The sequence below is a fragment of the Phocoena phocoena genome, chromosome 15 (assembly GCF_963924675.1).
Source record: "Phocoena phocoena chromosome 15, mPhoPho1.1, whole genome shotgun sequence".
Classification (NCBI taxonomy): Eukaryota; Metazoa; Chordata; class Mammalia; order Artiodactyla; family Phocoenidae; genus Phocoena; species Phocoena phocoena.
The window spans coordinates 23,148,849-23,176,574 of NC_089233.1; the positions used below are offsets into that span (position 1 = coordinate 23,148,849).

At 41.1% G+C, this 27,726-nt stretch overlaps 1 protein-coding gene across 2 annotated transcripts; it reads left to right on the forward strand.

Annotated features, from left to right (window-relative positions):
• The first annotated feature begins 4,848 nt into the window (after nt 1-4,848).
• GDE1 (glycerophosphodiester phosphodiesterase 1) lies at nt 4,849-27,264 on the forward strand. 2 transcript variants are annotated; one of them, XM_065892783.1, is made up of 6 exons: nt 4,849-5,253; nt 11,992-12,167; nt 13,988-14,093; nt 16,361-16,453; nt 24,847-25,058; nt 26,645-27,264. In XM_065892783.1, the coding sequence occupies exons 1-6, from the start codon at nt 4,993-4,995 to the stop codon at nt 26,790-26,792; spliced, it is 996 nt and encodes a 331-aa protein (XP_065748855.1). In that variant the 5' UTR covers nt 4,849-4,992; the 3' UTR covers nt 26,793-27,264. The 2 variants fall into 2 exon arrangements, with proteins under 2 accessions (XP_065748855.1, XP_065748856.1); XM_065892784.1 differs by lacking the exon at nt 16,361-16,453 and having other exon boundaries at nt 4,993-5,253; nt 26,645-26,792.
• The last annotated feature ends 462 nt before the right edge of the window (nt 27,265-27,726 follow it).

Genomic DNA, 27,726 nt, shown 5'->3' on the forward strand with positions numbered 1-27,726 from the left:
TACAATACGAAACTGCCCTAAGCCTCAAGGTACTTAAAAATTTAGTACACTAACGTATCAGGGACAAATAATATCACAGTTAGAAATGAAGAAAAATCATATTCAAAATTATGATTAGATTATGAAAAAAGATATATTGCTACTTTTGACCAACTCGTAGTCTTATTAATAGCAAGACTTCTTCCTACCATCCCATCAATTCTAATTATTTCTACATTCATTTATGCAAACTGGGAGTTTAATTTCAAAGAAATGGTTCTCTAGAGTGTAAATGAGATTATTTTGCAAACTTATATTCATAAGACAAGCAAAAGTAAAAAACAAAACATAACACCTTAACTGCATGATAACCATAGCAAGGCCTCCTTTTTTAATCTAGACTTCAACCCACATTATATCTTAACAATCAAAATAGGCATAAGCTAAGATATGAGAAATTCGAATGACCCCATTTCTACTAAAATACTTCAAAAGATTTTTTAACACAACCCATGCATCCAGCATTACAAGAAACCAAAGCAGATTAGTCATATAATTAATGTAATATACTTCCAATGGACACACAAGCAAAGAATGGAAGGTCTGGGAAATTTAAGGAAATAAAATATCTTTATGGCAAAAGTTTTATATTTCTTTCAACAACATCATGTAAAAAATATGCCTCATTGCTTCAGGAAGTTAAATTCACATCCCTTAAACAGCATATGTTTGTCATACATATTGCAGACATACAGCAATATATTATTATTACAGCATAACTTACAGCCTATAATAAGGTATTAAACATCCAAATACAAGTCTAATATGATGATTATGGAAATTACCAAGTGACCCTAGAGCATGACTGGATCACTCTCATCCTTTAGTCTCAGCTTGGAGGTCTCCTCTTCTGAGGCCATTCCTGATTATCCCAACTAAATTAACCCTGTGTCATTCACTACCACACTACCCTGCTGTTTCCCAATTTTCATAGCACTTACCACTATCTGAAATTATCTTGTTTATTTCCTTGGTTTTTGTCTTTCTTCCTCCACCAAAATGTAAGCTCCATAAGCACAGGTACCTTCTCAGTCTTGCTCACCACTGAATCCCCATTACATAGGACAGTGTCTGTACACAGTAGGCACTTCATAAAAATATTGAATAAATAAATTAGGATAATTAGCTCAAACAATAATGTAAACCAGAAAAAAGAAGACAGTGGACTACACAGCAAAGAAGCTAGCAAGGAAGAATGGAATTTTGAGAATGACTGTTTCATAGATGACCCGTTTCTCAGAGAAACTGGTACCTCTCAACTGCAAAGGCAACCATTTAAAAAGCGAGTGTCTGTATCTTATATGATTAAGCAAGAGGGCACTTCACTTCTCACGCCACAATTACCCCTGTCAGCAGGGTTTTATTTTAAGGGAGCCTTGACTACAAGGCCACTCCAACCACAAATCTGCTGCCCCATACTCTACCAGCAGGCATTACTGGTCCACTTGAATTAATAATTTGTTGGCTGCATCAAGTTCAGACATACCCTGTCTTCTCCATTTAGACGATGATCCTTCTCCAAATAAGCCTCTTTGCAAACTCCATAGACTAATGATTCTGCTACCTACTCCTCACCAGTGCTCTATCAGAAATGTCACTGAAGGGAATGGTAAAAGTAACACAGAACACATCTTGCCTTGTTGTCAGTTGTTAGCTGGTGGTTTACCCATCAGTCATCCTAAAAACAAACTTCCTGTAGAGGCAATAAAGGGGAAGGTTCTTATCCAGGCACACACACTAGCTGTATGTTCTTGGCAATTCACTTACCATCTCTGTCTCAGTTTCCTCATTTGTAAAACAGGGATAATCAAGAGTATCTATCTCAAAGAGATTCTGTGAGGATTCATTAGTATACTGTAGGATATGCAGACAGCATCAATAAATGGGAGCGACTTTTATTTCGAAGAGGATGATGATGACTATGATTTTTTTTTACTAGTTTATGGACTCCTGGAGGGTAGCGACAGTTCTTGGTTCCTGGTAAGATTCAATTTAACTTAAAAACGTAAAAAGGGGGACAACAGCTTCCTCATTTTGCTGTGTCCAGACCCCTCCCCACTAAATCAATCTCTAGGTGCCTGCCATTTGCCTAAACTGGGGGGTAGGGAACTGGGATTATAACCAGATAGAAGCAAAGGGTGGGAAACACCCAGTAGCATCATGGGTAATAAAGAGAATTTCCTTTTTTTCTTCATGCTTCTGCCCCCAGAGAATCGCAAAGGCAGAGTAAACAGCGCTCCTAGGGTCTTTGCTTGGTGGTAACTGCCGTTCAGAAACGGCCAGGGCACACCCTGGGGATGCTCCCCTCGCCAGAAAAAAAAAAGGCCCAACCACTTTTATCAACAGGAGGTGGTTCCTCGGGTCTGGCCCGAGTTTATTTACTGGGGACCCTCTGTCCTCACCCTAGCGCCCCAAGCCCACCTCCCCCAACTCCTCTGATAAGGCTCCATCCCGAACACCCACCAGACGGTGCCAGCATCTGAGCATCACCTCCGCGCCCGGTGCCGCCGGCCCCTGGGATATCCGCCTCCGCCCACCCGGAGCCTTCCCAGAGGCTCGAGGCCCAAGAGCCCGGCACCTTCGCTCGGGTTCCGTGCAGAGCCCGCCCTCACATAGCGCGCCAATTCCGCCCGCCCTGCGGCCTCGCAGCCGGACCCGCTGAGTCAATGCCCCTCTCACGCACACACCTGTTCTCCCACGGCCACGGCAGCTTTCCTCCCCTCGCTCCGGGCCTTGGCAGGAAACAAACTGCTCAATTGGTACTGACTGAGAGCAGCTCCATCCACCGCCGCCTCCTCCTCCTCCTCCCCGCCATATTACGGTGCTCAGGCGGCAACGCGGGCTCCTGGCAACCGCCGCCGCCGCCGCCGCCGCTGCCGCCGCCGTCCGGACTCCACCTCTTAGGGCCGGCACTTCCGGTGGCTGCTTCCGGGGCGTTGGACCGGTTGGGCCTCCAGAAAACTACAATCCCCGAGGTGCTTTGCGCGCCTGGGTACGCGTCCAGGCCCACCGATGGAGGGCGTTGTACTTGAGGGAGGCGCGGTGCAAGCTGGGAGGCGTAGTCTTCACTGCAGGCTCGCAAATCTTATTTCATTAAGAACGCTCCTCAGGTCTGAAGCCCTCTGAAATATTCCTTGAAACTGCTATTTTTCACTTACCGGTATAGAGGTAACTTCTTTCTGTATAATCGTTGTAATACATACAACGGTCACCAAATTTTTTTTCTCTGTCAATCAAAAATTACTGAATCCTAGATGCCAACTCTAAGCTTCAACACATCCATACCCGCTTGCAAATCAGTGGGAAAATAGCTCCAAGAAAGGTAGTTAACAGGTTCAAGATGGCAGGAAAAGCTCAGAATGTTTTGCCAAAGTTCTCTATCGAAACATGTCACCAGCTTTTTGTCAACTGAAAAAAAAAAAAAAAAAGCACAACATCAGAGTTGTGAGTTAAGTTTTATTTGGGGCAAAATGAGGGCTATAGCCCAGAAGACAGCATTTCAGATAGCTCTGAGAAACTGCTCTCAAGAGGAGGGGGGAAGGCCAGTATTATATATGGTTTTAGTGAAGGGGGATCCGTGCAATCAAGCACACATTTTGGCAGAGGCTTGCTGCTAGTCACAGGAGCAGATGTCACTGTTAACGATTTTAGTGCTTTCCTAGATATGAGGAGATGCAAGAATTGGGCTCATAAAATCTTCCGAGAATATCTAACTATCTCCCTGAACTCCTTTCAGGGTGTGTTGAAGGTCAGTGGCTGCAGTGGCTAGTAACTTAATCCTTGTAGAGGCAGATGGCAACTGCCAATTTTTTGTGGGCATTTCCAAAATATGATTTAGCAGCTAGCCACTTCCCACTTCCTAAATTGGCTTTACTTTCTGCCTCTCTTACTGACCCTCTTTCCCGTGCCTATTTTTTCATATGTAAAATAAGATTTTCAGAAGTGCCTATCACAAGGTCGGTTGCGAGGAACAACTGAGATAATTCTTGCAGTGCCTAGTACAGAAGCCCCATCATTAGCCCTGAGTAGGAGGAGAAGGTTAGAAGGAGTTAGCAGTGGAAAATTCATGGCATAAAACTGGGGTGTCATGATGTCAGCCCTGAGTCTGCCATTTCATTGACTCCGCTCAAGTCCTTTGACTTCTCCTGGCCTCAGTTTATTACCTATAAAATGAGGGCATTATTAAAATCCCTTTCAACTTTATAATCCGATTATGCCTCCTTTGCTATGTTCTTTCATTCCCTCAGAATCTGAAAAAATCCTTCTAAAGTCGACTGAATTCAGTTTCCTGAGGTAATACCCAACCGAGCCTGTTGTGAGAATAACACACAAAGCAGTTGCAGCCATGGAACCTGGAACGTGGTTATGTGCTCTATAAATGTTAACTGTACTTTCTAACACTATTATTTTGCCCCACGAGAATGTAAGCCCCATGAGAGCAGGGATCCTGTCGGTCCTGTTCACTTGCTGTTGTCCTGAGCATCCGGACTGCTGCTCGCACACCTTCAATTGAATTAATAAATAGTGTAAGCGTCCTGCCCCTTCAAAGTTTCCTTGACGACAAAATGGAGTCATTAAGATCCTTTCCAGTCTTACGACCTTAAGACTGCTGTCATATCCCTCGCCTTGCTTCTAGAGTTTGAAAGCCCCGGAGGAAATCCGGACCACAGAATAACGCAAGACGTACTTTGGAACTCCAGCCGGGAGCTCGGACCAGCCTCCCCGTTGCCTTGGCAGCTGCTACGCCCCGAGCTCTGGAGATCCTCGGCCCTGATTGGCTGGACCTCGGGCTCCTTCTACGGAAGTAGTCGCTGCCGCCATTGTGCGGCGCTCGTCCACTCGAAGGGTGTCAGCTGCGGCCCGCGCTTCGGGCTGTCGTCGTAGTTTCTTGGTTTCCTGTCCGCGGAGCCCGGCGGGACCGGGACTCCCGTCCGTGCCGGTGCGGGCGCCGGCATGTGGCTATGGGAGGAACAGGGGGGCCTCATGGGCCCGTTCTCCTTCCTGATGATGGTGCTGCTGCTGGTGACGCGCAGTCCCTTCAATGCCTGCCTCTTCACCGGCAGCCTCTACCTCCTGCTGCGCCTCTTCAGCTTTGAGCCGGTGCCCTCCCGCAGGGCCATGCAGGTGCTCAAGCCCCGGGACCGCGTCTCCGCCATCGCCCACCGCGGCGGCGGCCACGACGCGCCCGAGAACACGCTGGCGGCCATTCGGCAGGTGAGTCCTACACTCCTCCTGCCCTTGCGCGCCTCCTGGAAGCTTGGACTTGTGCCTGTCCTTCCGAAGGTTCCCCAGCTTTTTCATGATAGCCTTACCACTTCCCCATTTGTCCACAAGGAATACATTCAGGTGGCCCTGGATCCCTCTGAATTACGGAAAATCTCCAGACTTCAAGTGTTAATAGAACACTGCAAATACTTAACGTATTTGCTATGTGCCAGGTACTGAGGATGGTCATGAACAAGACAGAAACGGTACCTGCTTTCACAGAGCTTGCATTGGAGTAGGGGAGACAGGTCTTAAGTAAATAAACACATACATAAGGTACTTTAAGAAAGCGATGAGTGCAATGAAGAAATAGGGTTACCGAATAAGGAATGTCGGGAGGGTCATTTTAGACAGAAATCCTGTCTAAGTCCGAAGAAGTGACCTTTGAACTGAGACCGGGATTATGAGGAGCCCGCCATGGATCTGGGGGAAAAGTGCTCCAGGAAAAGGGAACAGCAAGTGCAAAGGTCCTGAGGTGGGAATGATGTTGGAATCCTCATGTAACAGAATAGACAGTATATGGCCTGACTTCAAGGGACAAAACAAAGGCTGGTGTGTGAATGAAGTAGGAAATGTGGCCAGGTTAAGTAGAGCCTTGGTCAGTCGTTAGCTAACATACTCTAAACGGATCACCTTCACAGCGGCTGTCTTTACTTGTCCTCCAAATTATCCAAATCATCTCCTTATCACCTTTCCCCGTGGTAAGACAACACTAGCAAGGGGACTCCTGATAATTTCTGCCTCCCCTTTCCACAGGGAGCTCTCGGCAGTCTCCGGACTTCATCATAATAACAGCTTGCATAGTAAGAGAGCTTTGCAGTTGTCTAGGCACTTTTGCATATGTGGAAATATATCTGATCCTCTCATTTCTCTGAAACGTTATTTTAACATTAAGTGGGTAGGAAAACTGGCTCAAACACACACAGCTCCTTTTCGAATTCAGCCTTCTGATTCCAAGTCCCAGTGCCCTTTGTCATAGATTAGAATATGTTCCAGGATGTAAAATTTGAACTGAATGTCCTTTCTTTGTCCAGCTAGGGACAGACAGTATTGTGTAATGAACAAGTTACTTAAGCGCTCTGTGTCCCAGTCAGAGTCACGGGTAGGATGTAGCAAGCAAGGCACCCTAGGGTACCGCTCCTCACTCTAGTCCCAGCTCTGACCTTAAGTTTCCTCATCTGTAAAATGGGAATGATGTTAATATCCACCTAATCGGTTGTGATTCAATGAAATAGGCTACCTCACATTAAATGAGAAAGTATGTATGCAAAATACACATATACATATAATGTGTCATATCCTGTTGTGTTGCAAGGGAATTATAGCTGAACTCCATTCATGTCTTGTATGTTTAGGTTGAACATGTCTTTTTTTTTTTTTTTTGCGGTACGCGGGCCTCTCACTGTTGTGGCCTCTCCCGTTGCAGAGCACAGGCTCCGGACGCGCAGGCTCAGCGGCCATGGCTTACGGGCCCAGTCGCTCCACGGCATGTGGGATCTTCCCGGACCGGGGCATGAACCCGTGTCCCCTGCATCGGCAGGCAGACTCTCAACCACTGCGCCACTAGGGAAGCCCTGAACATGTCTTTAATATATGTAATTATGATAAATAACATTGCGCCAAGCTGATTCCTGGTTTTAAGAGGAAATGAGATGTAATTTAGCTTGTTCAAATACAAGGTCATTACCAATGAACGTTTTAGCCGTGACAGAATTTAGCTGCAGAAGACAAGGTCACGTCCTCCCTCTTGACTTCAAAAGAAATATGTAGTTTACTTCCTTCAAAGTTTGTTTTTTGTCCTGTTCTTTTTCACTTTGCTTGTTTGCAGCTCATAATTTATATTCTTAAACATTCTATTATGTAAAAAGTCAGGGAAGACATTCTGACAGTGGTAGAATTTCTGGTAGATTATGGAATAGATAGAGAAGGAAAAACTTGAGAGCGGTGAAATGAATGCATTCCAAAAACAGAGTCACGATTATAAACAGTGACAGAAGCATGAAATCAAACCCACAGTCCACTCCACAGAGGGGCCACAGTGCAGCCTTAAAAGTATAATTCAGATTATATCATGCCCATATTTAAAACCCTCCAGTGTTTTTTCTATTGCAGTTAGGTAAAATCAAAACACCTTTCCATTTTGGACCTTTCTCAAAGCCCCAACTCCCTCTGTTTAAACCACCTTGGGTGTTTGTTAATGATGCTTTTGCCTTCATGTAATAGAGAATCTAACTTAAAATATTTCAAACAATAAGGGGACTATCTCACATAGCAAGAGGTGTGTGGGGGAGAGGTGACTTCCAGGATGGTTTATTCCGCTGTTCAATTTGTGATTGTGGAGGACACCGTTTCTACTGATCTGCTCTGCCACCTGCAGCATATTTACTAGCCCTCATTGTAGTTGCCAGGTGGCCATTGCAGCCCCAGGACTCACATTCTTACATATCAGCATCCAGCCTCAAGAAAAGGCTCTACTCCCTCTTCCATAAGTCTTTCCCAGAAGTCAGTCAATCTCTCCCGCTCTCTCTGACAGACGCACACGGAGGGGTTGGGAATAGTCCACTTACAGCAGAGGAGAAAGCTGAACACTGGAGAAAGAACAGCTCTCTACCAGCAGGGAAGAAGAAAGGAAATAGATCTGGGTAGGCTATCAGTACTTTGTGGCTCCTTCCTACCTTGTGGCCTTTGTATTATATTTGCCATTTCTTCTACTTAGAAAACTCTTCCCCTGGATCTTTGTACTGTTGACTCCCTTTTATCACTAAGGTCTCAGCTCAAATGTCATATTCTTAAAGAGGCCTTCCCTGATTGCCTTGTTTAGTGACCCCCCACCTGACTTAACTTTCACATTACCCTCTATTTTCTTTTTCAAACATTTATCACTATCATAATACATGTAACGTGTATAGTCTGTTTCTCCCCAGTAAAGTGTAAGATCCATGTTCCTTTTCTTTCTTGCTCACCACTCTCTCCTCACTGCTTAGAACAGTGCCTGATACATAGTAGACACTCAATAAATATTTGTTGGAAGAATTGTGATGTACAAATAAGCAATAAACCCATCAGAAAAGATATTCAACATTATCAGCCATCAGAAAAATGCAGTTCAAAACCACAGTGAAAGACCACTTAATACCCACTAGGACAGCTGTAATCAAAAAGACAGACAGAAGTATTGGCGAGATTATGCAGCAGTTGGAACCTTCATGCACTGATGATGGGAAACTAGTCTGTCAGTTCCTCAAAAGGTTAAATATAGGACTTCCCTGGTAGTGCAGTGGTTAAGAATCCACCTGCCAATGCAGGAGACACGGGTTCAAGCCCTGGTCCGGGAAGATTGCGGAGCAACTAAGCCCATGCGCCACAACTACTGAGCCTGTGCTGTAGAGCCCGCGAGCCACAACTACTGAAGCCCACCCGTCTAGAGCCAGTGTTCCACAACAAGAGAAGCCACTGCAATGAGAAGCCCGTGCACCGCAACTAGAGAAAGCCCACATGCAGCAATGAGGACCCAACACAGCCAATAATTAATTAATTAATTAATTTTTTAGAAAACAGTTAAAGATAGAATTACCATCTGAAGCAGCAATTTCACTCCTAGGTATATACTCAAAAGAATTGAAAACATGCATCATGCAAAAACTTGAACAGGATTGTTCATAGCATTATTCATAATAGCCAAAAAGTGGAAACAACAGAAATGTCCATCAGCTGTTGAAAGGATAAATAAAATGTGATATAGCCACACAATGGAATATTATTTAGCAAGAAAAATGAATGAAGTCCCCATACATGTTATAACATGAATGAACCTTGAAAACAGTATGCTAAGTAAAAGAAGCTAGTCACAGAAGACTGCATATTATATAATTCTATTAAATAAAATGTCTCGAATAGGCAAAGCCATAGAGAAAGAAGTAGATTAGTAGTTGCCAGGGACTGGGAGGGTTGGAGAGAGAAGTGGGGACTGACTGCTAATGGGTATGGGGTTTCTTTTTGGGGTGATGAAGATGTTCAGAAAGCGATTGTAGTGATGGTTGCACAACTGCAAATATGCTGAAAACCATTGAATTGTACACTTTAAATGGATGAATTTTATGGTATGTGAATAGTATGTCAAAAGCCATATAAGTATAATGACTTTATTAAAGCAGATACTTTTTAAATCAACTTTGTCAAAGTATAATTTACATACAATAAAAGATACATTTTCAGTATACAGTTTGATGAGTTTTGATAAATATTTACACCTGGGTAGCCACCACCTCAATCCATTTCCATCACCCTAGAATGTTCCTTTGTGTTCTCTTTGGAGTCAACCCCTACTCCTGCCTCTGCCCCAAGGCAATCATTGATCTGATTTCTCTAACTATACTACCCTATACTATTCTATTACTAAACTATTAGTATAGTTTCAAACTAACATCTTAAGTAAAATTTTAATAAATTACAGTATTTATGTAGACTAGTTTATGTGAAGTGTGTATGTTTAGAAGAAAAATACTATTATAAGAAACTTCTTGAAATAAGAGTATGAAGTATATACTAATATGTGAATCAGATTCAGGGGTTTATCTTTTTGCCTCTACGTAAAAGTATTGGGAAAGAAAGTTGAATGCAGTCATTAGAAGATCTGGTCTAAGAAGCTCTAGTATGGTGATTCTTTTATAGAACTTTTGTTTTTGGCCTTAATAAACTACACAGAAAAGACAAATAAATGAACTCATTACCTTTAGTATTCTTGCTAAAATACAGTGTCTCACCATTGTTATTTTTTGTTTTGTAGCCAAGTAACAATGGCCCTAATGGATAAAAGTATAATTGAACTGAATTACTAGCATCAAGGAATAAGGTTAACATTTGTATTACAGTGAGAGAGATGCACTGTGAATACTGGAAATGTGATCTTGTTTTATGTTATACAATATATAACCCATGTTGACTTATCAGTGCATTATTAAACTTAGAAAAGATATACCTTTTAATCTTATAAAAAGATGTGCCTTTTAATCAGTGTAGATGTAAGCATTACATCTTATGTAATGACTTTTTCACAGAGGCATAAGTGTTTTTCTAGTCATAATAGCTTATATTGAGTGCCACCTCTGAGCCAGGCACCAAGCTTGGTGATTTACACACATTATTTCTAAATCCTCACAACTCTTAAGATCATTAAAGAAGTATCATCATAAAAATGATGAAATGGAGGCAAGAGTAATATTTGTAATTAGATGACATAGCCAGTTAGTGATGGAATTGGAATTTTTAGAGGGGGAAATCTTGGTCATATACGTGAAAATCAAACTTTGAAGCCTAGAAGAAAACAGTTGTTTATAAGTGGAGGTAAGAAAGGATTTAAATAAGATAGACAAATCTCCACCTATGAAGGACATAATTAATAAATTTGACTATTTTACAGTTAAAAACGTGTTAACAAAGCACAATAACAATGGCTAATGTTTATCGAATGCTTACTATGCCCTAGTACAGTGCCGTATGTTGTTTATGGGTACTTAAGTGTGTAGTAAATATATAAAGACCTGTAAGGGAATGATATAGAAATTATGCACGTCCACTTGGCAGTTGCCTCTGGAGAAGAAGGGGGGAGGATTTTAGCTATATCTGTAGTGTGATAGTAAAGTCATGTGGTTAAGAGTGTAGCCTCTACCACGTCCTAGTTTGTGTAACCCAGAGCAAGTTTCTTAATCTCTCTCAGTTTCCTCATCTGAAAATGAGAATGTTAATAGTACTTCCTGAAGGGTTGTGAGGATCAAATGAGTTAATACATTTACAGCAGTTAGAATAGTGCCTGACAGATACAAAAGGCTCAATAAATAATAGAGCTATTGTTTTAGGGCAGCAAGAGATTGAAGCAAATATGGCAAAATGTTAACATCCGTTAAGTCTTTTTTTTTTGCTGTATACTACTATGTATGTTTGCAATGTATGTTTGCATAATTTAAAAAAAAATTAAAGTCTTTAAAGTCTTGATCATAATGAGTGTTTCACGTCTTCATTGTGACAAAGAAGCCAAGGAAGCAAATGTTGGATAGTGTGTCTCAGAGGAGCATGGCCCCTCAAACTTTATGTTCATGTTCTCTTTTTAGATAAATTCTTGTGCGCCTTATCAGGCTTACCAACTTGTTGGCCAACAGCCAGTGCTGCTCACATAAACAAAATCTAGCGTCCTCTAGAAGCAGTCTTGGTTTTTCTGCTCTAGAGAATGGAATTAAACCAGCAAAAACCTGACTCATCCTGTCTATGCCAAGGTAGTGCAATATCCAACTAATCAACAAACACAGGGGAATCATCAGAGATACTGCACCAAAGAGAGTGTAGGTAAACAGTGAAATGTGACTAAATATTTGTAATTGTAAGCCATTAATGGTCTGTATAGTTAAAGCAACCAGAGAAAACAAATTCCAGAAGTCTCCCCATCTGCCACTCTGAGAGTGAGAAAAGTGGGGAAATTGAAGTTTTTAAGGAATCCATAAGTGTGGACACTGAAGTAAGGTTAACATCCATGAAAAAGAGAAATAGGTTGGGTTGCTCTTTGGTATAGGAAGGGAATAGAATCAGTAAGAGAAACTGTCTACTTAGCCAGACCTGTTGGTCATCTTTAGTGTTTAGATTGCAAAATGATATCTGTGGCCACTTGACATTAATATCGTTGGTGTTTTTGTTAAGGCAGCTAAGAATGGAGCAACAGGCGTGGAGTTGGACCTTGAGTTTACTTCTGATGGGATTCCTGTCTTAATGCATGATAGCACAGTAGATAGGACAACTGATGGCACCGGTCGGTTGTGTGATTTGACATTTGAACAAATTAGGAAGCTTAATCCTGCAGCAAATCACAGATTAAGGTAAGTGGTGTATTGTCACCTAAACATATCTTTCAACTTGTGTTGGAGATCACAGAAAGACACTGGCACCTTCTAATTACATCTTCTGCTCCAGAAGAGTTGTTTTGTTGTGTTTTGTTTTCAGCTGTATACAGGTTTCCCAAGTAATGGGCAGGTGCCACGAACAACAGAAAGATGGCATGAATGCTTTTCAGCTTTTCCCACTGAGGCCAAATTTGGCTTCAGAATTATTCTCAAGACGATACTCTAACGTGACAATTACTTTGTACTGTCATATAAATTTATATATGTATATGTGGTGTGTGTGTGTATGTTATATCAGAGCTAATCGTATAAGATGTTCCAGAAGAAAAGGGTTCTATGATCAAATAAGATCCAACACTATACTTTAGATATTCCCCTTGGGGATAAACAGTTCACGTCAATCAATTCTTGCCTTTAACTTAGTGTTTCTAAAATGTATATGACCACAGAACCCATGCCCTTCCCACCATTAACAACTATAAACACCTTGGAATTGGTATCTGGGTAATATACTTTGGAATGTGGTTATTTAAATCCCTCTCCTCTTGTCTTTGTAATACCGAAAAATGTGTTCTTACTGTAATTCATGTCGTATCAATTCTCTGGTCAATTTATTTGACCCAGTGATTAAACTGTAGTCCTCCCTAAAAGATGATTCAGACTTTATTTTCCTAGGAACTGAAAGAAATTAAAAGTCAGCCAAAGGAAGTCATACTTTAGAAAGAATATTGATAACGCTTGAAAGTTCTGAGTCCAAGCTGCTGGAATTGCTCTCTGCTGTTACAGACATTTCATTGCTCAGCTGTAGGCAAGGGGAAGGCTGGTTTTAATATTACAGTGACACTGTAGCTAATACGATTTCAATTTCAAAGTCAACACTTAATGCAAACAAGCTTAGGGTCAGCGTCACCCTTAAAATACTCTAAGAAGGCATGGTATTGGAGCCAATATACCATCTTAATGTCTTTAACCCAAGCAGTCTTTGTTCCATAGTTGAAAGGTTGCATTTTCTTTGCTTAAATACCAAATGATTGGCTTGTGTTTAGAGACTATGTTGTTGGAAAAGAAGGGAAAATTTCTGTCAGTGGGGTAAAATGCTCATCCTGAGAGGGGAGCATGGCAACTAAGACTAGCCGGAGGAATAGCAAATTCATGTCTCTGATTCCCAGGGAATAGTTACTGAATAGAGTGGCTGGCAGAATTTGCTGTACTATTTATCTTTATCTTTTTTAAAACCAATATCTTACAGTTGAATTAATACCGTTGAATTAGCATAAGTTAAATCATGTAGAGTGAAATTTTGTTATTTGAGAAAAGCTGATTTCTTATGTGTCAGGCACTTAACTTTCCTTTTCTTTTTCAGAAACTTATGTATTAGAAAATTATTTATTTTAACCAGTTTCACTTAAATGCACAACCGTACAGTTAACAGATGTATATACAGCTAGGAATTTCTCCTGCATAAGGTTCTATTAGGGAAAGTACAATCCTGAGTCTCTGAGTTCTCCAAAGATGGCATATCCTCTGCCCTTTAGTGAGTAGAGTTACTAATTATATTATAAAGCCAGTGACTGCCTAAAAAATAAATGATTTTTGTTGTTGCTGTTCTGTGGCCAAGAATATCTTTAATTTGGTTTAAAAACATATTATCCTTGGACTTTGGTATGGTTGGAGAAAGGAAGTTGGGGAAACACTCTTTTCCTTTGGTTGGGAGACATTTTTCAAATGTCTGTTTTACTAAACTTTTATCTTTTCCTTGTTCCTACAATGTACTATTCCTTTTCCCTCTCTTATAGGAATGATTTCCCTGATGAAAAGATTCCTACCCTGAGAGAAGCTGTTGCAGAGTGCCTAAACCGTAACCTCACAATCTTCTTTGATGTCAAAGGCCATGCAAATATGGTACAGTTTATACCATAGACTGCACTTTGGAAAAGACAGCTTTATTTAAGTGCTAGTTTGTTCCAAAATTAGCTATATATTTTATTTTTTATATTCTTAAATTATTTTTACAAATTACATTTGCTTAATGGAAGTTTACAGTGCAAAAATCCACATCTTCAAGGAAACAGTAAATTATGGAACCTTTTTAAACCTTTTAACCTTGGATGGAACCATTTAACAATCCCCAATATTCGACAACTAGCACAAAATAGAAGAGTCAGGTTTCTTTTATTTGCATGAAGCATTTACAAAAGATATTAAATGAACAGTAAAGAGGCACTTCTTTTTTTTTTTTTTTTTTTTTTTCCAGTACGCGGGCCTCTCACTGTTGTGACCTCTCCCGTTGTGGAGCACAGGCGCCGGACGCGCAGGCTTAGCGGCCATGGCTCACGGGCCCAGCCGCTCCGCGGCACATGGGATCTTCCCAGACCGGGGCACGAACCCGTGTGCCCTGCGTCGGCAGGCAGACTGTCAACCACTGCGCCACCAGGGAAACCCAAGGAACAAGATTTTTAATGAGCACCTCGGGTTTTATTGATGATAACGGCCCATGTTTGGGAACCCTGATAGGTCCTACATTTCACCCATGGTGTACTGACCTTCATGATTATTTTCTTAGAATAAAGAGGGGTGAGGGAGGAGAAGAAATTTTTTTTTTTTTTTCCAGCTATTTGAGCTTTCTGGTTGGGTGCTTACAGATGGTTTGGGCAGCATTGGGCAGAACATAGTGATCTAATTCACCAAAATGGGAGCATAGGGACTTCACTGGTGGCACAGTGGTTAGGAATCCACCTATCAATGCAGGGGACACGGGTTCGAGCTCTAGTCTAAGAAGATCCCACATGCCACGGGACAACTAAGCCCATGTGCCACAACTACTGAGCCTGCGCTCTAGAGCCTGTGAGCCACAACTACTGAGCCTGCATGCCACAACTACTGAAGCCCGCACGCCTAGAGCCCATGCTCTGCAACAAAGAGAAGCCACCGCAATGAGAATCCCATGCACTGCAATGAAGAGTAGCTCCCACTTGCCGCAACTAGAGAAAGCCCGCACACAGCAACGAAAACCCAACGCAGCCCCAAAAATTAACTAATTAATTAATTTAAAAAATGGGAGTATAAAGGAACAAGTGTTGGCATTAAATTGGAGACGGTAGATAACAGGAGCCAAGATCCCGGGCTTTGGAGATTGTGATTAAACTCTCACCTACTACAGTGTAACCTTAACCTTGATAAGCTTCTGTTTCCTTATGGGCAAAATGGGAACAATGTAAGAAATGACCACATAGGGTTGTTATGAGAATCAGATAAAGAATGTAGGTGAAGCATCACACATGGTGCATGTTAGTTCACAACAAGAAAACGACTTCGGCTCTATAGCTCACACTCTGTGATATTAGTGAAGGGAAGCATGAGATGAATAATTTCTATGTTCTTTTTTATTTTGGGGACTGCATTTAGTTGCTTATATTTGGTTATAGGTTATGTGTGACTTTCCAAAAATTAGGGGTATTTCAAGAATTATGATGTAGCAACATGACATTCCACCTAGCGTCTGGTCATCTCTGTTGTTGGCTGCTACTGTTGCTCAGTGGCCAAATCTGTGAATTCACTAGAGGTTACAAACTATCAGTATTTTAATTCTACCACTTCTTCATTTGGTAGCGGGTCTGCTGCAAAAAGAAACTTCCGCTTTTCTTGGGAAGAGTTGGGAGACTCTTCCCAGTTTCTCCCTTGTCCCATTGCTTCTCCCTCCCTGTTGATGATGGATGACGTTTCCTCTTAGTCGCCTAGACTGAGAAAATCTACCCTCTCTAGTTTGCAGACTGGTTGACTCCCACTTCAGCTAGGAAAGGCAGAGAGATAGAGTTGTGGGTATAAAAGGACCTATCGTAGTGGCTAAACTAGAGTATAAGGAAAAGATTTAAAAATTTTGCTTCCAACCTCCACTGGCCTGTAGTCTGCCATACTTTTCCAAAGTATGACAAAAGGAGGTGAGCCTCTCAACAAAATAGGAAAGCAGCAGTACCCCAGCTTCTTCCTTATCTGCTGATTTGAGTTTAAAATGCATCCTAGTGGATAAAGCAACCTACCAAAACTCCTTTTCACATCCCCATATATTAGTAAACTTCTGATTTACTTAATAGAGTTGTACTTATATATATAGTAGTTACTGGTTGGGACTACATTTTAATAGATTTTAAATACATGAATCTCTTTTACAGGCTACTGATGCTCTAAAGAAAGTATATATGGAGTTTCCTCAACTATACAATAATAGTATTGTCTGCTCTTTCTTGCCAGAAGTTATCTATAAGGTAAAATTCTGGATTTTTGTTGTATATAATATTATGTTAGTTGGTGGTAATAATAGCAGTGGGCTAAATAAGCATAAGATAGATGCCCGTTAAACTGAACTGAATTAAGAAACTTCTCTTTTTTTTGAATTTTATTATTATTTTTTATACAGCTGGTTCTTATTAGTTATCTATTTTATACATATTAGTGTATAGACGTCAATCCCAGTCTCCCAATTCATCCCACCACCCCCACCCCCCACCCCACCCCCTTTCCCCCCTTGGTGTCCATACGTTTGTTCTCTACATCTGTGAAGAGACTCCTCTTTTAAATTAACAAAAATGCAGGAAGGGGAAAGTACTCGTACGCCGTTTTAAAATACCATGATTCCTTTTTAGCTCCTTCTTTCATGTTGTTTATGGGCTCATTCAGATTACTTTGGAAACATTCTCAGAACAGAATGAATTATATATTTCTGTGTCTCACTAAGTAACAGCAGAATATACCTTTTTTAAAAAATAAGTCTTATAGAGAATTTAAAATATGCATAATTTGAAATATGCAAATACATAGATACTACACAGCAAGCCCTCCTTTAACCATAATCCAGCTTGTTTCATCCATAACCCCATTTATCCCCAGAGTTATTTTTTTTAATAGATCTTTATTGGAATATAATTGCTTCACAATACTGTGTTAGTTTCTGTTGCACAACAAAGCGAATCAGCCATATGCACACATATGTCCACATATCCCCTCCCTTTTGAGCCTCCCTCCATCCTCCCTATCCCACCCCTCTAGGTCATCTCAAAACAACAAGGCAATCTCCCTGTGCTATGCTGCTGCTTCCCACCACCCAACTATTTTACATTCAGTAGTGTATATATGTCAATGCTACTCTCACTTCACCCCAGCTTTGCCCTCCCACCGCATGTCCTCAAGTCCATTCTCTACGTCTACCTCTTTATTTCTGCCCTGCAACTAGGTTAATCAGTACCTTTTTTTTTTAATTCCATTTATGTGCATTGGCATACAGTATTTGTTTTTCTCTTTCTGATTTATTCACTCTGTACGACAGACTCTAGGTCCATCCACCTCACTACAAATAACTCAATTTCGTTTCTTTTTTATGGCTGAGTAATATTCCATTGTATATATGTGCCACATCTTCTTTATCCATTCATCTGTCGATGGACATTTAGGTTGGTTACATGTCCTGGCTATTGTAAACAGTGCTGCAATGAACATTGTGGTACATGTCTCTTTTTGAATTATGGTTTTCTCAGGGTATATGCCCAGTAGTGGGATTGCTGGGTCATATGGTAGTTCTATTTTTAGTTTTTTAAGGAACCTCCATACTGTTTTCCATGGTGGTTGTATCAATTTACATTCCCACCAACAGTGCAGGAGGGTTCCCTTTTCACCACACCCTTTCCAGCATTTTTTGTTTCTAGATTTTTTGATGATGGCCATTCTGACCAGCATGAGGTGATACCTCATTGTAGCTGTGATTTGCATTTCTCTAATAATTAGTGATGTTGAGCATCTTTTCATGTGCCTCTTGGCCATCTGTATGTCTTCCTTGGTGAAATGTCTATTTAGGTCTTCCGCCCATTTTTTAACTGGATTGTTTGCTATTTTGATATTGAGCTCCATAAACTGTTTGTATATTTTGGAGATTAATCCTTTGTCTATTGTTTCATTTGCAAATATTTCCTCCCATTCTGAGGGTTGTCTTTTGTCTTGTTTATGGTTTCCTTTGCTGTGCAAAAGCTTTTAAGTTTAATTAAGTCCCATTTGTTTATTTTTGTTTTTATTTCTGTTTAGGAGGTGGATCAAAAAAGATCTTGCTGTGGTTTATGTCAAAGAGTGTTTTTCGTATGTTTTCCTCTAAGAGTTTTATAGTGTCTGGTCTTACATGTAAGTCTTTAATCCATTTTGAGTTTACTTTTGTGTATGGTGTTAGGGAATGTTCTAACTTCATTCTTTTCCATGTAGCTGTCCAGTTTTCCCAGCACCACATATTGAAGAGGCTGTCTTTTCTCCATTGTATATTCTTGCCTCCTTTGTCATAAATTAGGTGCCCATGTGTGCGTGGGTTTATCTCTGGGCATTCTGTCTTGTACCATTGATCTATATTTCTGTTTTTGAGCCAGTACCGTACTGTCTTGATTACTGTAGGTTTGTGGTATAGTTTGAAGTCAGGGAACCTGATTCCTCCAACTCCGTTTTTCTTTCTCAAGATTGCTTTGGCTATTAGGCTATTCCTTTGGCTATTTGTCTTTTGTGTTTCCATACGAATTGTAAAATTTTTTGTTCTAATTCGTGAAGAATGCCATTGGTAGTTTGATGGGGATTGCATTGAATCTGTAGATTGCTTTGGATAGTATAGTCATTTTCACAATATTGATTCTTCCAATCCAAGAACACGGTATATTTTTCCATTTGATTATGTCATCTTTGATTTCTTTCATTAGTGTTTTATAATTTTCTGAGTACAAGTCTTGCCTCCTTAGGCAGGTTTATTCCTAGGTATTTTATTCTTTTTGTTGCAATGGTAAATAGAAATGTCTACTTAATTTCTCTTTCTGATTTTTCATTGTTGGTGTATAGAAATGCCAGAGATTTCTGTGCATTAATTTTGTATCCTGAAACCTTACCAAATTCATTGATTAGTTCTAGTAGTTTTTTGGTGGCATCTTTAGGATTTTCTATGTACAGTATCATGTCATTGGCACACAGTGACAGTTTTACTTCTTCTTTTCCAATTTGTATTCCTTTTATTTCTTTTTCTTCTCTGATTGCTGTGGCTAGGACTTCCAAAACTATGTTGAATAAGCGTGGCAAGAGTGGACATCCTTGTCTTGTTCCTGATCTCAGTGATAATGCTTTCAGTTTTTCACCATTGAGTGTGATGCTTGCTGTGGGTTTGTCATATATGGCCTTTATTATGTTGAGGTAGGTTCCCTCTGCCCATTTTCTGGAGAGTTTTTATCATAAATGGGTGTTGAATTTTGTCAAAAGCTTTTTCTGCATCTATTGAGATGATCATATGGTTTTTGTTCCTTATTTGTTAATGTGGTGTACCACATTGATTGATTTGCATATACTGAAGAATCCTTGCATCCCTGGGATAAGTCCCACTCCATCATGGTGTATGATCCTTTTAATGTGTTGTTGGATTCTGTTTGCTAGTACTTTGTTCATGATATTTGCATCTATGTTCATCAGTGATATTGGGCTATAATAATCTTTTTGTGTGATGTCTTTTTCTGGTTTTGGTATCAGGGTGATGGTGGCTTCGTTGAATGAATTTGGGAGTGTTTCTCCCTCTGCAATTTTTTGGAAGTGTTTGAGAAGGATTGGTGTTAGCTCTTCTCTAAATGTTTTATAGAATTCACTTGTGAAGCCATCTGGTCCTGGACTTTTGTTTGTTGGAAGATTTTTAATTATGGTTTCAATTTCATTACTTGTGATAGTTCTGTTTATATTTTCTAATTCCTCCTGGTTCAGTCTTGGAAGGTTATACCTTTCCAAGAATTTGTCCATTTCTTCGTGGATGTCCATTTTGTTGGTGTATAGTTGTTTGTAGTAGTCTCTTATAATCCTTTGTATTTCTGCAGTGTCAGTTGTGATTTCTCCTTTTCCATTTCTAATTTTATTGATTTGCGTCCTCTCCCTTTTTTTCTTGATGAGTCTGGCTAAGGGTTTATCAATTTTGTTTATCTTCTCAAAGAACCAGCTCTTAGTTTTATTGATCTTTGCTATTGTTTTCTTCATTTCTATTTCATTTATTTCTGCTCTGATCTTTATGATTTCTTTCCTTCTACCGACTTTGGGTTTTCTTTGTTCTTCTTTCTCTAGTTGTTTTAAGTGTAGGGTTAGATTGTTTATTTGAGATTTTTCTTTTTTCTTGAGGTGAGATTGAATTGCTATAAACTACCGTCTTAGAACTGCTTTTGCTGCATCCCGTAGGTTTTGGGTTGTCATGTTTTCATTGTCATTTGTTTCTATGTATCTTTTTATTTCTTCTTTGATTTCTTCAGTGATCTCTTGGTTATTTAGTAGTGCACTGTTTAACCTCTATGTATTTGTGTTTTTTACAGTTTTTTTCCTGTAATTGATTTCCAATCTCATAACGTTGTGGTCAGAAAAGATACTTGATACGATTTCAATTTTCTTAAATTTTCCAAGGCTTGATTTATGATCCAAGATGTGATCTGTCCTGGAGAATGTTCCATGTGCACTTGAGAAGAAAGTGTATTCTGCCACTTTTGGGTGGAATGTTCTATAAATATCAATTAGATCTATCTGGTCTATTGTTTCATTTAAAGTTTGTGTTTCCTTATTTATTTTCCGTTTGGATGATCTGTCCATTGGTGTAAGTGGGGTGTTAAAGACCCCCACTATTATTGTGTTACTTTCTATTTCTCCTTTCATGGTTGTTAGCATTTGCCTTATATATTGAGGTGCTCCTATGCATAAACATTTATAATTGTTATATCTTCTTGGATCGATCCCTTGATCATTATGTGGTGTCCCTCCTTATCTCTTGTAACAGTCTTTATCTTAAAGTCTGTTTTATCTGATACGAGAATTGCTACTCCAGCTTTCTTTTGATTTCCATCTGCATGGGATATCTTTTTCCATACCTTCACTTTCAGTCTGTATGTGTCCCTAGGTCTGAAGTGGGTCTCTTGTAGACAGGATATATATGGATCTTGTTTTTGTATCCGTTCAGCCAGTCTGTGTCTTTTGGTTGGGGTATTTAATCCATTTACATTCAAGGTTGTTATCGATATGTATGTTCCTATTACCATTTTCTTAATTATTTTGGGTTTGTTTTTGTGGTCTTCTTCTGTTGTGTTTCCTGCCTAGAGAAGTTAGTTTAGCATTTGTTGTAAAGCTGGTTTGGTGGTGCTGAATTCTCTTAGCTTTTGCTTGTCTGAAAAGCTTTTGACTTCTCCATCGAATCTGAATGAGATCCTTGCTGGGTAGAGTAACCTTGGTTGTAGGTTTTTCTCTGTCATCACTTTAAGTATATCCTGCCACTCCCTTCTGGCCTGCAGAGTTTCTGTTGAAAAATCAGCTGATAACCTTAAGGGGATTCCTTTGTATGTTATTCTTTGTTTTTCCCTTGCTGCTTTTTATATTTTTTCTTTGAGTTTAATTTTTGTTAGTTTGATTAATGTCTTGGTGTGCTTTTCCTAGGGTTTATCCTGTATGGGACTCTGTGCTTCCTGGACTTGGGTGACTATTTCCTTTCCCATATTAGGGAAGTTTTCGACTATAATCTGTTCAAATATTTTCTCAGACCATTTCTTTTTCTCTTCTTCTTCTGGGACCCCTGTAATTCAAATTTGGTGCGTTTAGTGTTGTCCCAGAGGTCTCTGAGATTGTCTTCGATTCTTTTCATTCTTTTTTTTTTATTCTGCTCCTTGGCAGTTATTTCCACCATTTTGTCTTCCAGCTCACTTATTCGTTCTTCTGCCTCAGTTATTCTGTTATTGATTCCTTCTAGTGTATTTTTCATTTCTGTTATTATGTTGTTCATCTCTGTTTGTTTGTTCTTTAGTTCTTCTAGATCTTTGTTAAACATTTCTTGTATTTTCTCAATCTGTGCCTTCATTCTGAGATTCTGGATCATCTTTACTATCATTGAAATTACTCTGAATTCTTTTTCTGGTAGATTGCCTATTTTCTCTTCATTTATTTGGTCTCATAGGTTTTTACCTTGCTCCTTCATGACACATTTTTTTGACATCTCTCTTTTTTTTTTTTAATGAGTGGGATTGTGTTCCTGTCTTACTGGTTGTTTGGCCTGAGGCTTCCAGCACTGGAGTTTGTAGGCTATTGGGTAGAGTTGGGTGTTGGTGCTGAGATGAGGAACTCTGTTAGACCTCACTCTGATGAATATTCCCTGGAGTCTGAGGTTCTCTGTTAGTCCGGTGGTTCGGACTCGGAGCTCCCACTGCAGGAGCTTCAGCCCAACCCCGGGCTCGTGAACCAAGATCCCGTGAGCCGCGTGGGGTGGCAAAAAAGAGAGAGAGAACAGTAACAAAGTAAAAAATAAAATTAGACTAGGAAACTACCAGATATGTTAGAAAGAATATAAAAATTAAAATATAGATGAATCAACAACTGGAAGGTACATCAGTACCACAATACTAAAAAAGAGGAGGAGGGAAAATTTTAAAAAGGGGGCTGGGGGGAAGGCCTTGGCTGTGGGGGGCAGGGCCTAAGCAAGGGCGAGGTTTGGGCGGTGGGCAGGGCCTGTGCTCAGGACCCACAGGGCTGGAAAAGGCCGTGGGGGGTGGGGCTTAGGCTCAAGGAACAGAAGGGGCCCAGGCGAGTCCCCTACCCCTGGTCTCAGAGGGCGGGGGATCTCACCTGGAAACCCAGCAGGCTTCCTGGGCTCGAGTGGGTGGGGCCCTCCTCTCCTCTCCTGCTCCTCTGGTCTGGGAGGGCCCCTCCCACCTGTCTCTCCTGATCTCCCTGACCTCCCTCCTATGCCCCCAAGGACCCATGCGGTCTGGAGGGGGCTTTGGAGGGCAGGGGATCAGCGTGGGAGCCCAGCAGGCTCCTCAGGCCCGAGTGGGCCGGTCAATCACCCTCCAGTCCTCTCCCCTCCTCCTGGAGGACCCCTCCTGCCTACCTCTCCTGATCTCCCCAGCCTCAGGGGCGCAGATCCTGTCTGTCCTCCACTTCTCCTCCCCTCTCAGTCCCCGTACATCCTACTGGTTCACTGTGGGGTTCCTTCCGTCTCCTTGGGCGTCAGAGTTCCCCACCAGCAGCCGGCAGGCACCCTCGTTGTGGGGAGAAGCTAACTCCGCATCTTCCCACACTGCTGTCTTGACTCCGCCTCCTCCCCAGGGTTATTTTGAAGCAGATTCCAGATATCATATCATCTTATCCATGAAAATTACATTAAGTATCTTTAAAAAGTGATTCCTTTTTTTTTTTTAACATAACCACAATACCATTATCCCATCTAAAACCACTAACAAGAAGTCCTTAAGATCATCAAATATCCAGTGTATAAATCCCCCTTGTCATGTATTTATTGAAGAAATTAGGTTGTTTTGTACAGTTTATTTAACAAAGTCTGGATTTTGCTAATTATGCCATGGTACAATTTAACACATTCATCTCCTCTGTATATTTCCTATGAATTGGTAGAGCTGAAGGCTTTATCAGGTTAGGTTCAGTTATTCGTGGCAAGGTAATTCCTTAGGCAAGGGTCTTCTTCCATCAGGGGGCGCATAATGCTGGGTTGTCTCGTCACGTTGTCAGCAGCTGTTACTGATGCCAGTGGCCGGCTCTGGCAGTTTACTAGGGGTTTTATTTTTATTTTTAATATTTATTTATTTATCCATTTATTTATTTGGCTGCGCCGGGTCTTAGTTGCAGCACACCGGATCTTTAGTTACAGCATGTGGGATTGAGTGTCCTGACCAGGGATCAAACCCGGGCCCCCTGCATTGGGAATGTGGAGTCTTAGCCACTGGACCACCAGGGAAGTCCCTCCTGGGGGTTTCAAAGTGTCAATATTTTAAGTCTGTCATTTCTTGTTCATGTATTACCTAGAGGGAATACTTCTATAAAGAGGATCTCATCTACTGTTTAGCTATCCAATAGGCAAATAAATGCTTAATCCTGTCCTTTATTTACCAGTTTCCAAAATAATGAGTTGGTTCTTCAACAGTGACCAACACAGCATGTATTTAAAATTTTGCAGTAAGGGTGGAGCCTACTGGGATATAAACTGTCATTGAGATGAATAGTGTCCTGGGGCTTCTAGACATTTGGATCAGTGTTTCCCAAACTTCCTTGACCAGAGGCCTTTAAAATGTGTGATCCCTTTTCCAGAGGACCATAGAGCACAGACTAAGAGAATTCCATCCATATCGCGCATTTGTCCGTTGCTCTGTCCTTGTCCCTGCCCCCACTTCTCTCCCTTCTCACCCCATTTCCCCGCCCCCCACAACTTTTTTCAGCCATCTTCTCTAAAAAGGATCAAAAACTAACCAGCCCATCTTGAAATGATCATGGTTCCATCTTCACTGTGTTCTAATTATCTCTGGCCATAATTTAAATCAATATCCAATTGAAAGTTACTCTTTGTGACATTATTAAAATTTGACCCTGACGTTACAGTGTTCTCATTTTAAAGATAGTATTGCAGTTCTTTTAGGATTGTGGAGGAAGTGTTCTCATTTATACTATATATTAAATGCTTTACATTCAACACATTATTTTCTCAAAGGGTTTATGATGGAGTATTTATTTAGTAGACATGGGGGGCAGCATACCTCCTTGTACAGACTGAGTACATTGGCTAAATCTAACGAACAAATGAGAAGTATTGGCCTTAAGATATGATAATTGCTTTATTTTCCAAAATTCCTTTCAGATGAGACAAGCAGATCAGAATGTAGTAACAGCTTTAATTCACAGACCTTGGAGCCTTAGCCATACAGGAGATGGGAAACCACGCTTCGCTACTTTCTGGAAACAGTCCATGTTTGTGGCATTGGACATTTTGCTCGATTGGAGTATGCATAATATCTTGTGGTACTTGTGTGGAATTTCAGCTTTCCTCATACAAAAGGATTTTGTATCTCCGTAAGTTGGAAGATTTTTTTTATCTTCTGATACATTTCCTGAATGTTCTTCTTGAAAAGGGAGGATTAACAGTGGACACCTGGATTGGTTCCCACCCACGAAGCCCACCATGCCTTTATTAAGTTGAAATGCCACTAGCTTCTTAGGTGGGAAGAGTTTAGGCATATTTCACTGTTTCCAAAACAAGTTGATCAAATATTCTTAGGTTTTAGTGCATTTTAAAGAAAAAATAAACGTGCCAAACTATGACGTCAGAGACAGAGAGATTGTATTTCCTTGTGATTGGCTCCCTTTAAAAACCAACATAGGGGGCTTCCCTGGTGGCGCAGTGGTTGAGAATCTGCCTGCCAATGCAGGGGACACGGGTTCGAGCCCTGGTCTGGGAAGATCCCACATGCCACGGAGCGACTGGGCCCGTGAGCCACAACTACTGAGCCTGTGTGTCTGGAGCCTGTGCTCCGCAACAAGAGAGGCCACGACAGTGAGAGGCCCGTGCACGGCGATGAAGAGTGGCCCCCGCTCGCCGCAACTAGAGAAAGCCCTCGCACAGAAACGAAGACCCTACACAGCCAAAAATATAAATAAATAAATTAATTAATTTAAAAAAAAAAAAAAAACCAACATAGGATCTAGGGTAGAACCACAATGAAGAGGTCTTGGGGGCACCTACCTCATCAATCCCAACTTTCCTTCTGCTCCCCTATATATTACAGGCTCTACTCCATTGCTCCCAGGAAACTTCCATTCCCTAACCTGCTAGCAATCTCTGAATCTTTATTTTGGCAATTTTATAGCTGTGTATTTCAGGTGGTTACAGTTGTAAGTTTCATATTATTTCAGGCATGTGTGCATTCAGTTCAATAAATAATGGTTGTATGCCTGCAGTATTGCAAGGTACTGTATTAAGAAGCTGAAGATGCTGTGGTAAAGAAAGAAAGCCACAGTCTGCCCTCATGGAGTTTATAGTCAAGTGGAAGAGATAAATGCTAATCAAGTAAAGATCCAATAAACATAAAATTAGAGCTAAGATAAATGCTGTGTAAGAGAGAACAGTGCACATATGCTGTTTAATTTGTCCTAGTCAAGGGAGTCAGGGAAAACATCCCCAAGGAAGTAACAGCTGAGCTAAGATCTGAAGGGTGCGTAGGAAATGAGGGGATTGGGGCTGGAGGTCCAAGTCAGAGGGGACACACGTGCAAAAGTGCTGTGGCAGGAAGGAGCCTGGTTCTTTCAAGGAACTGCAGGAAAAATCAGTACACACACAGAGTACAGCACAGCAAAGAACGGGGGAGTGTGGTGTAAGATGAGGCCAAAGAGACAGGTGGGACTAGGCTAGGTACAGCCTCCGGTAGGGGTTCGGGGTGGGGGGGTCTTCAGCAAGTGGCTGAAGTGTTGAAAGCCGCAGCGGCGTGGTGGAGGTGCTCATGCTGGGTTTGGAACACCCTCTGGCTGCAGTGCAGAGGCCAGTTAAGAGGCTCCTTCTGGGGGCTGTTAGTACTCAGCGAACACCATATTTAGTGACCGTTGTAGATTCCTGAGACTAATTGGCATTATTCTAACAAGGTTGGTTTTTCCTCTTTCTCCAGGGACTACTTGAAGAAGTGGTCAGCTAAAGGCATTCAGGTTGTTGCTTGGACTGTTAATACTTTTGATGAAAAAAGTTACTATGAATCCCATCTTGGTTCCAGCTATATCACCGACAGCATGTTGGAAGACTGCACACCTCACTTCTAGACTTTTCCCCCAGGGAGGAAGCACGGGTAGAGAAACTGCCTGCTGGCCTCGTGGAGGAATATCAGCACACCCCAGCCCTTGCGGGATCAGCTGGCTTCCACAAGCAGTAGTCGGTGACTGGGTATTTACCTGAACCAAAGCAAAACCCAGTGTTGCCGCCATGCTCCATGAAATGCCTGAGTTCAAAACCGATGCTCTTGAAAGTCTGGGTCTGCAGAAAGGCACAACACTCTTACCCCAACCTGAGGCACGCACTGAAGCCCGGTGAAGATAAGCACAGATTGAATCGTGCGCTTTGGGGGTGCAGATGCAAATGCACGGGAAATGCATGATCACTCAGAGTTGACGTTTTAAAACTTGACACACTTACATAACTTATTTAAAATATTTGTATCCAGCTATGTTATCAATGTACTGTAGACATCAAACTTGTGACCATACTAATAAAATCATTAAAAGGAGCACTAAGGGAAAACCATGTACCAAGCATCATATCCTAAGACATAAAGAATTTAAGGGAGCTGCTGTTTCCAATCCAGTGGCGAGGGCCCCTGGTGAGACATTGGTGTGAAGCAAAGAAAATGGTAAGGAGGTCTTACTATCAGTCTGAGGGATTGTTTATGGTATCTAGAAATAAGAGCTACAAAGCACTAGGGGGCAGAGTTGTACCCTTTCAAGCTGCTCTACAGCAGATGATCACAGACAGAACTAGAAGAAACTTCCGGGAACATCTAGGCTTAGCCTCATTTTACAAATGAGAAAACAAATCTGGAAGGGAAGGGTCTTCCCAGAAATGACAGCTGTGACGTAGAGCCTGATCTCATGATAAAATTTCTTGTTTACTATTTACCAGGAACTTCAGTGGTTTAACATGCGTTATTTTAATTAACCCTCACAAAAATCTTATAGAGATATTAATCTCTTTTTACTGATA

Coding starts and splice junctions, on each gene's coding strand:
- GDE1 (XM_065892783.1), top strand. CDS start 4,993: ATGTGGCTATGGGAGGAACAGGGGGGCCTCATGGGCCCGTTCTCCTTC. Junction 12,168..13,987: donor GCAGCAAATCACAGATTAAG/GTAAGTGGTGTA, acceptor CCTCTCTTATAG/GAATGATTTCCCTGATGAAA. Junction 16,454..24,846: donor TGCCAGAAGTTATCTATAAG/GTAAAATTCTGG, acceptor AATTCCTTTCAG/ATGAGACAAGCAGATCAGAA.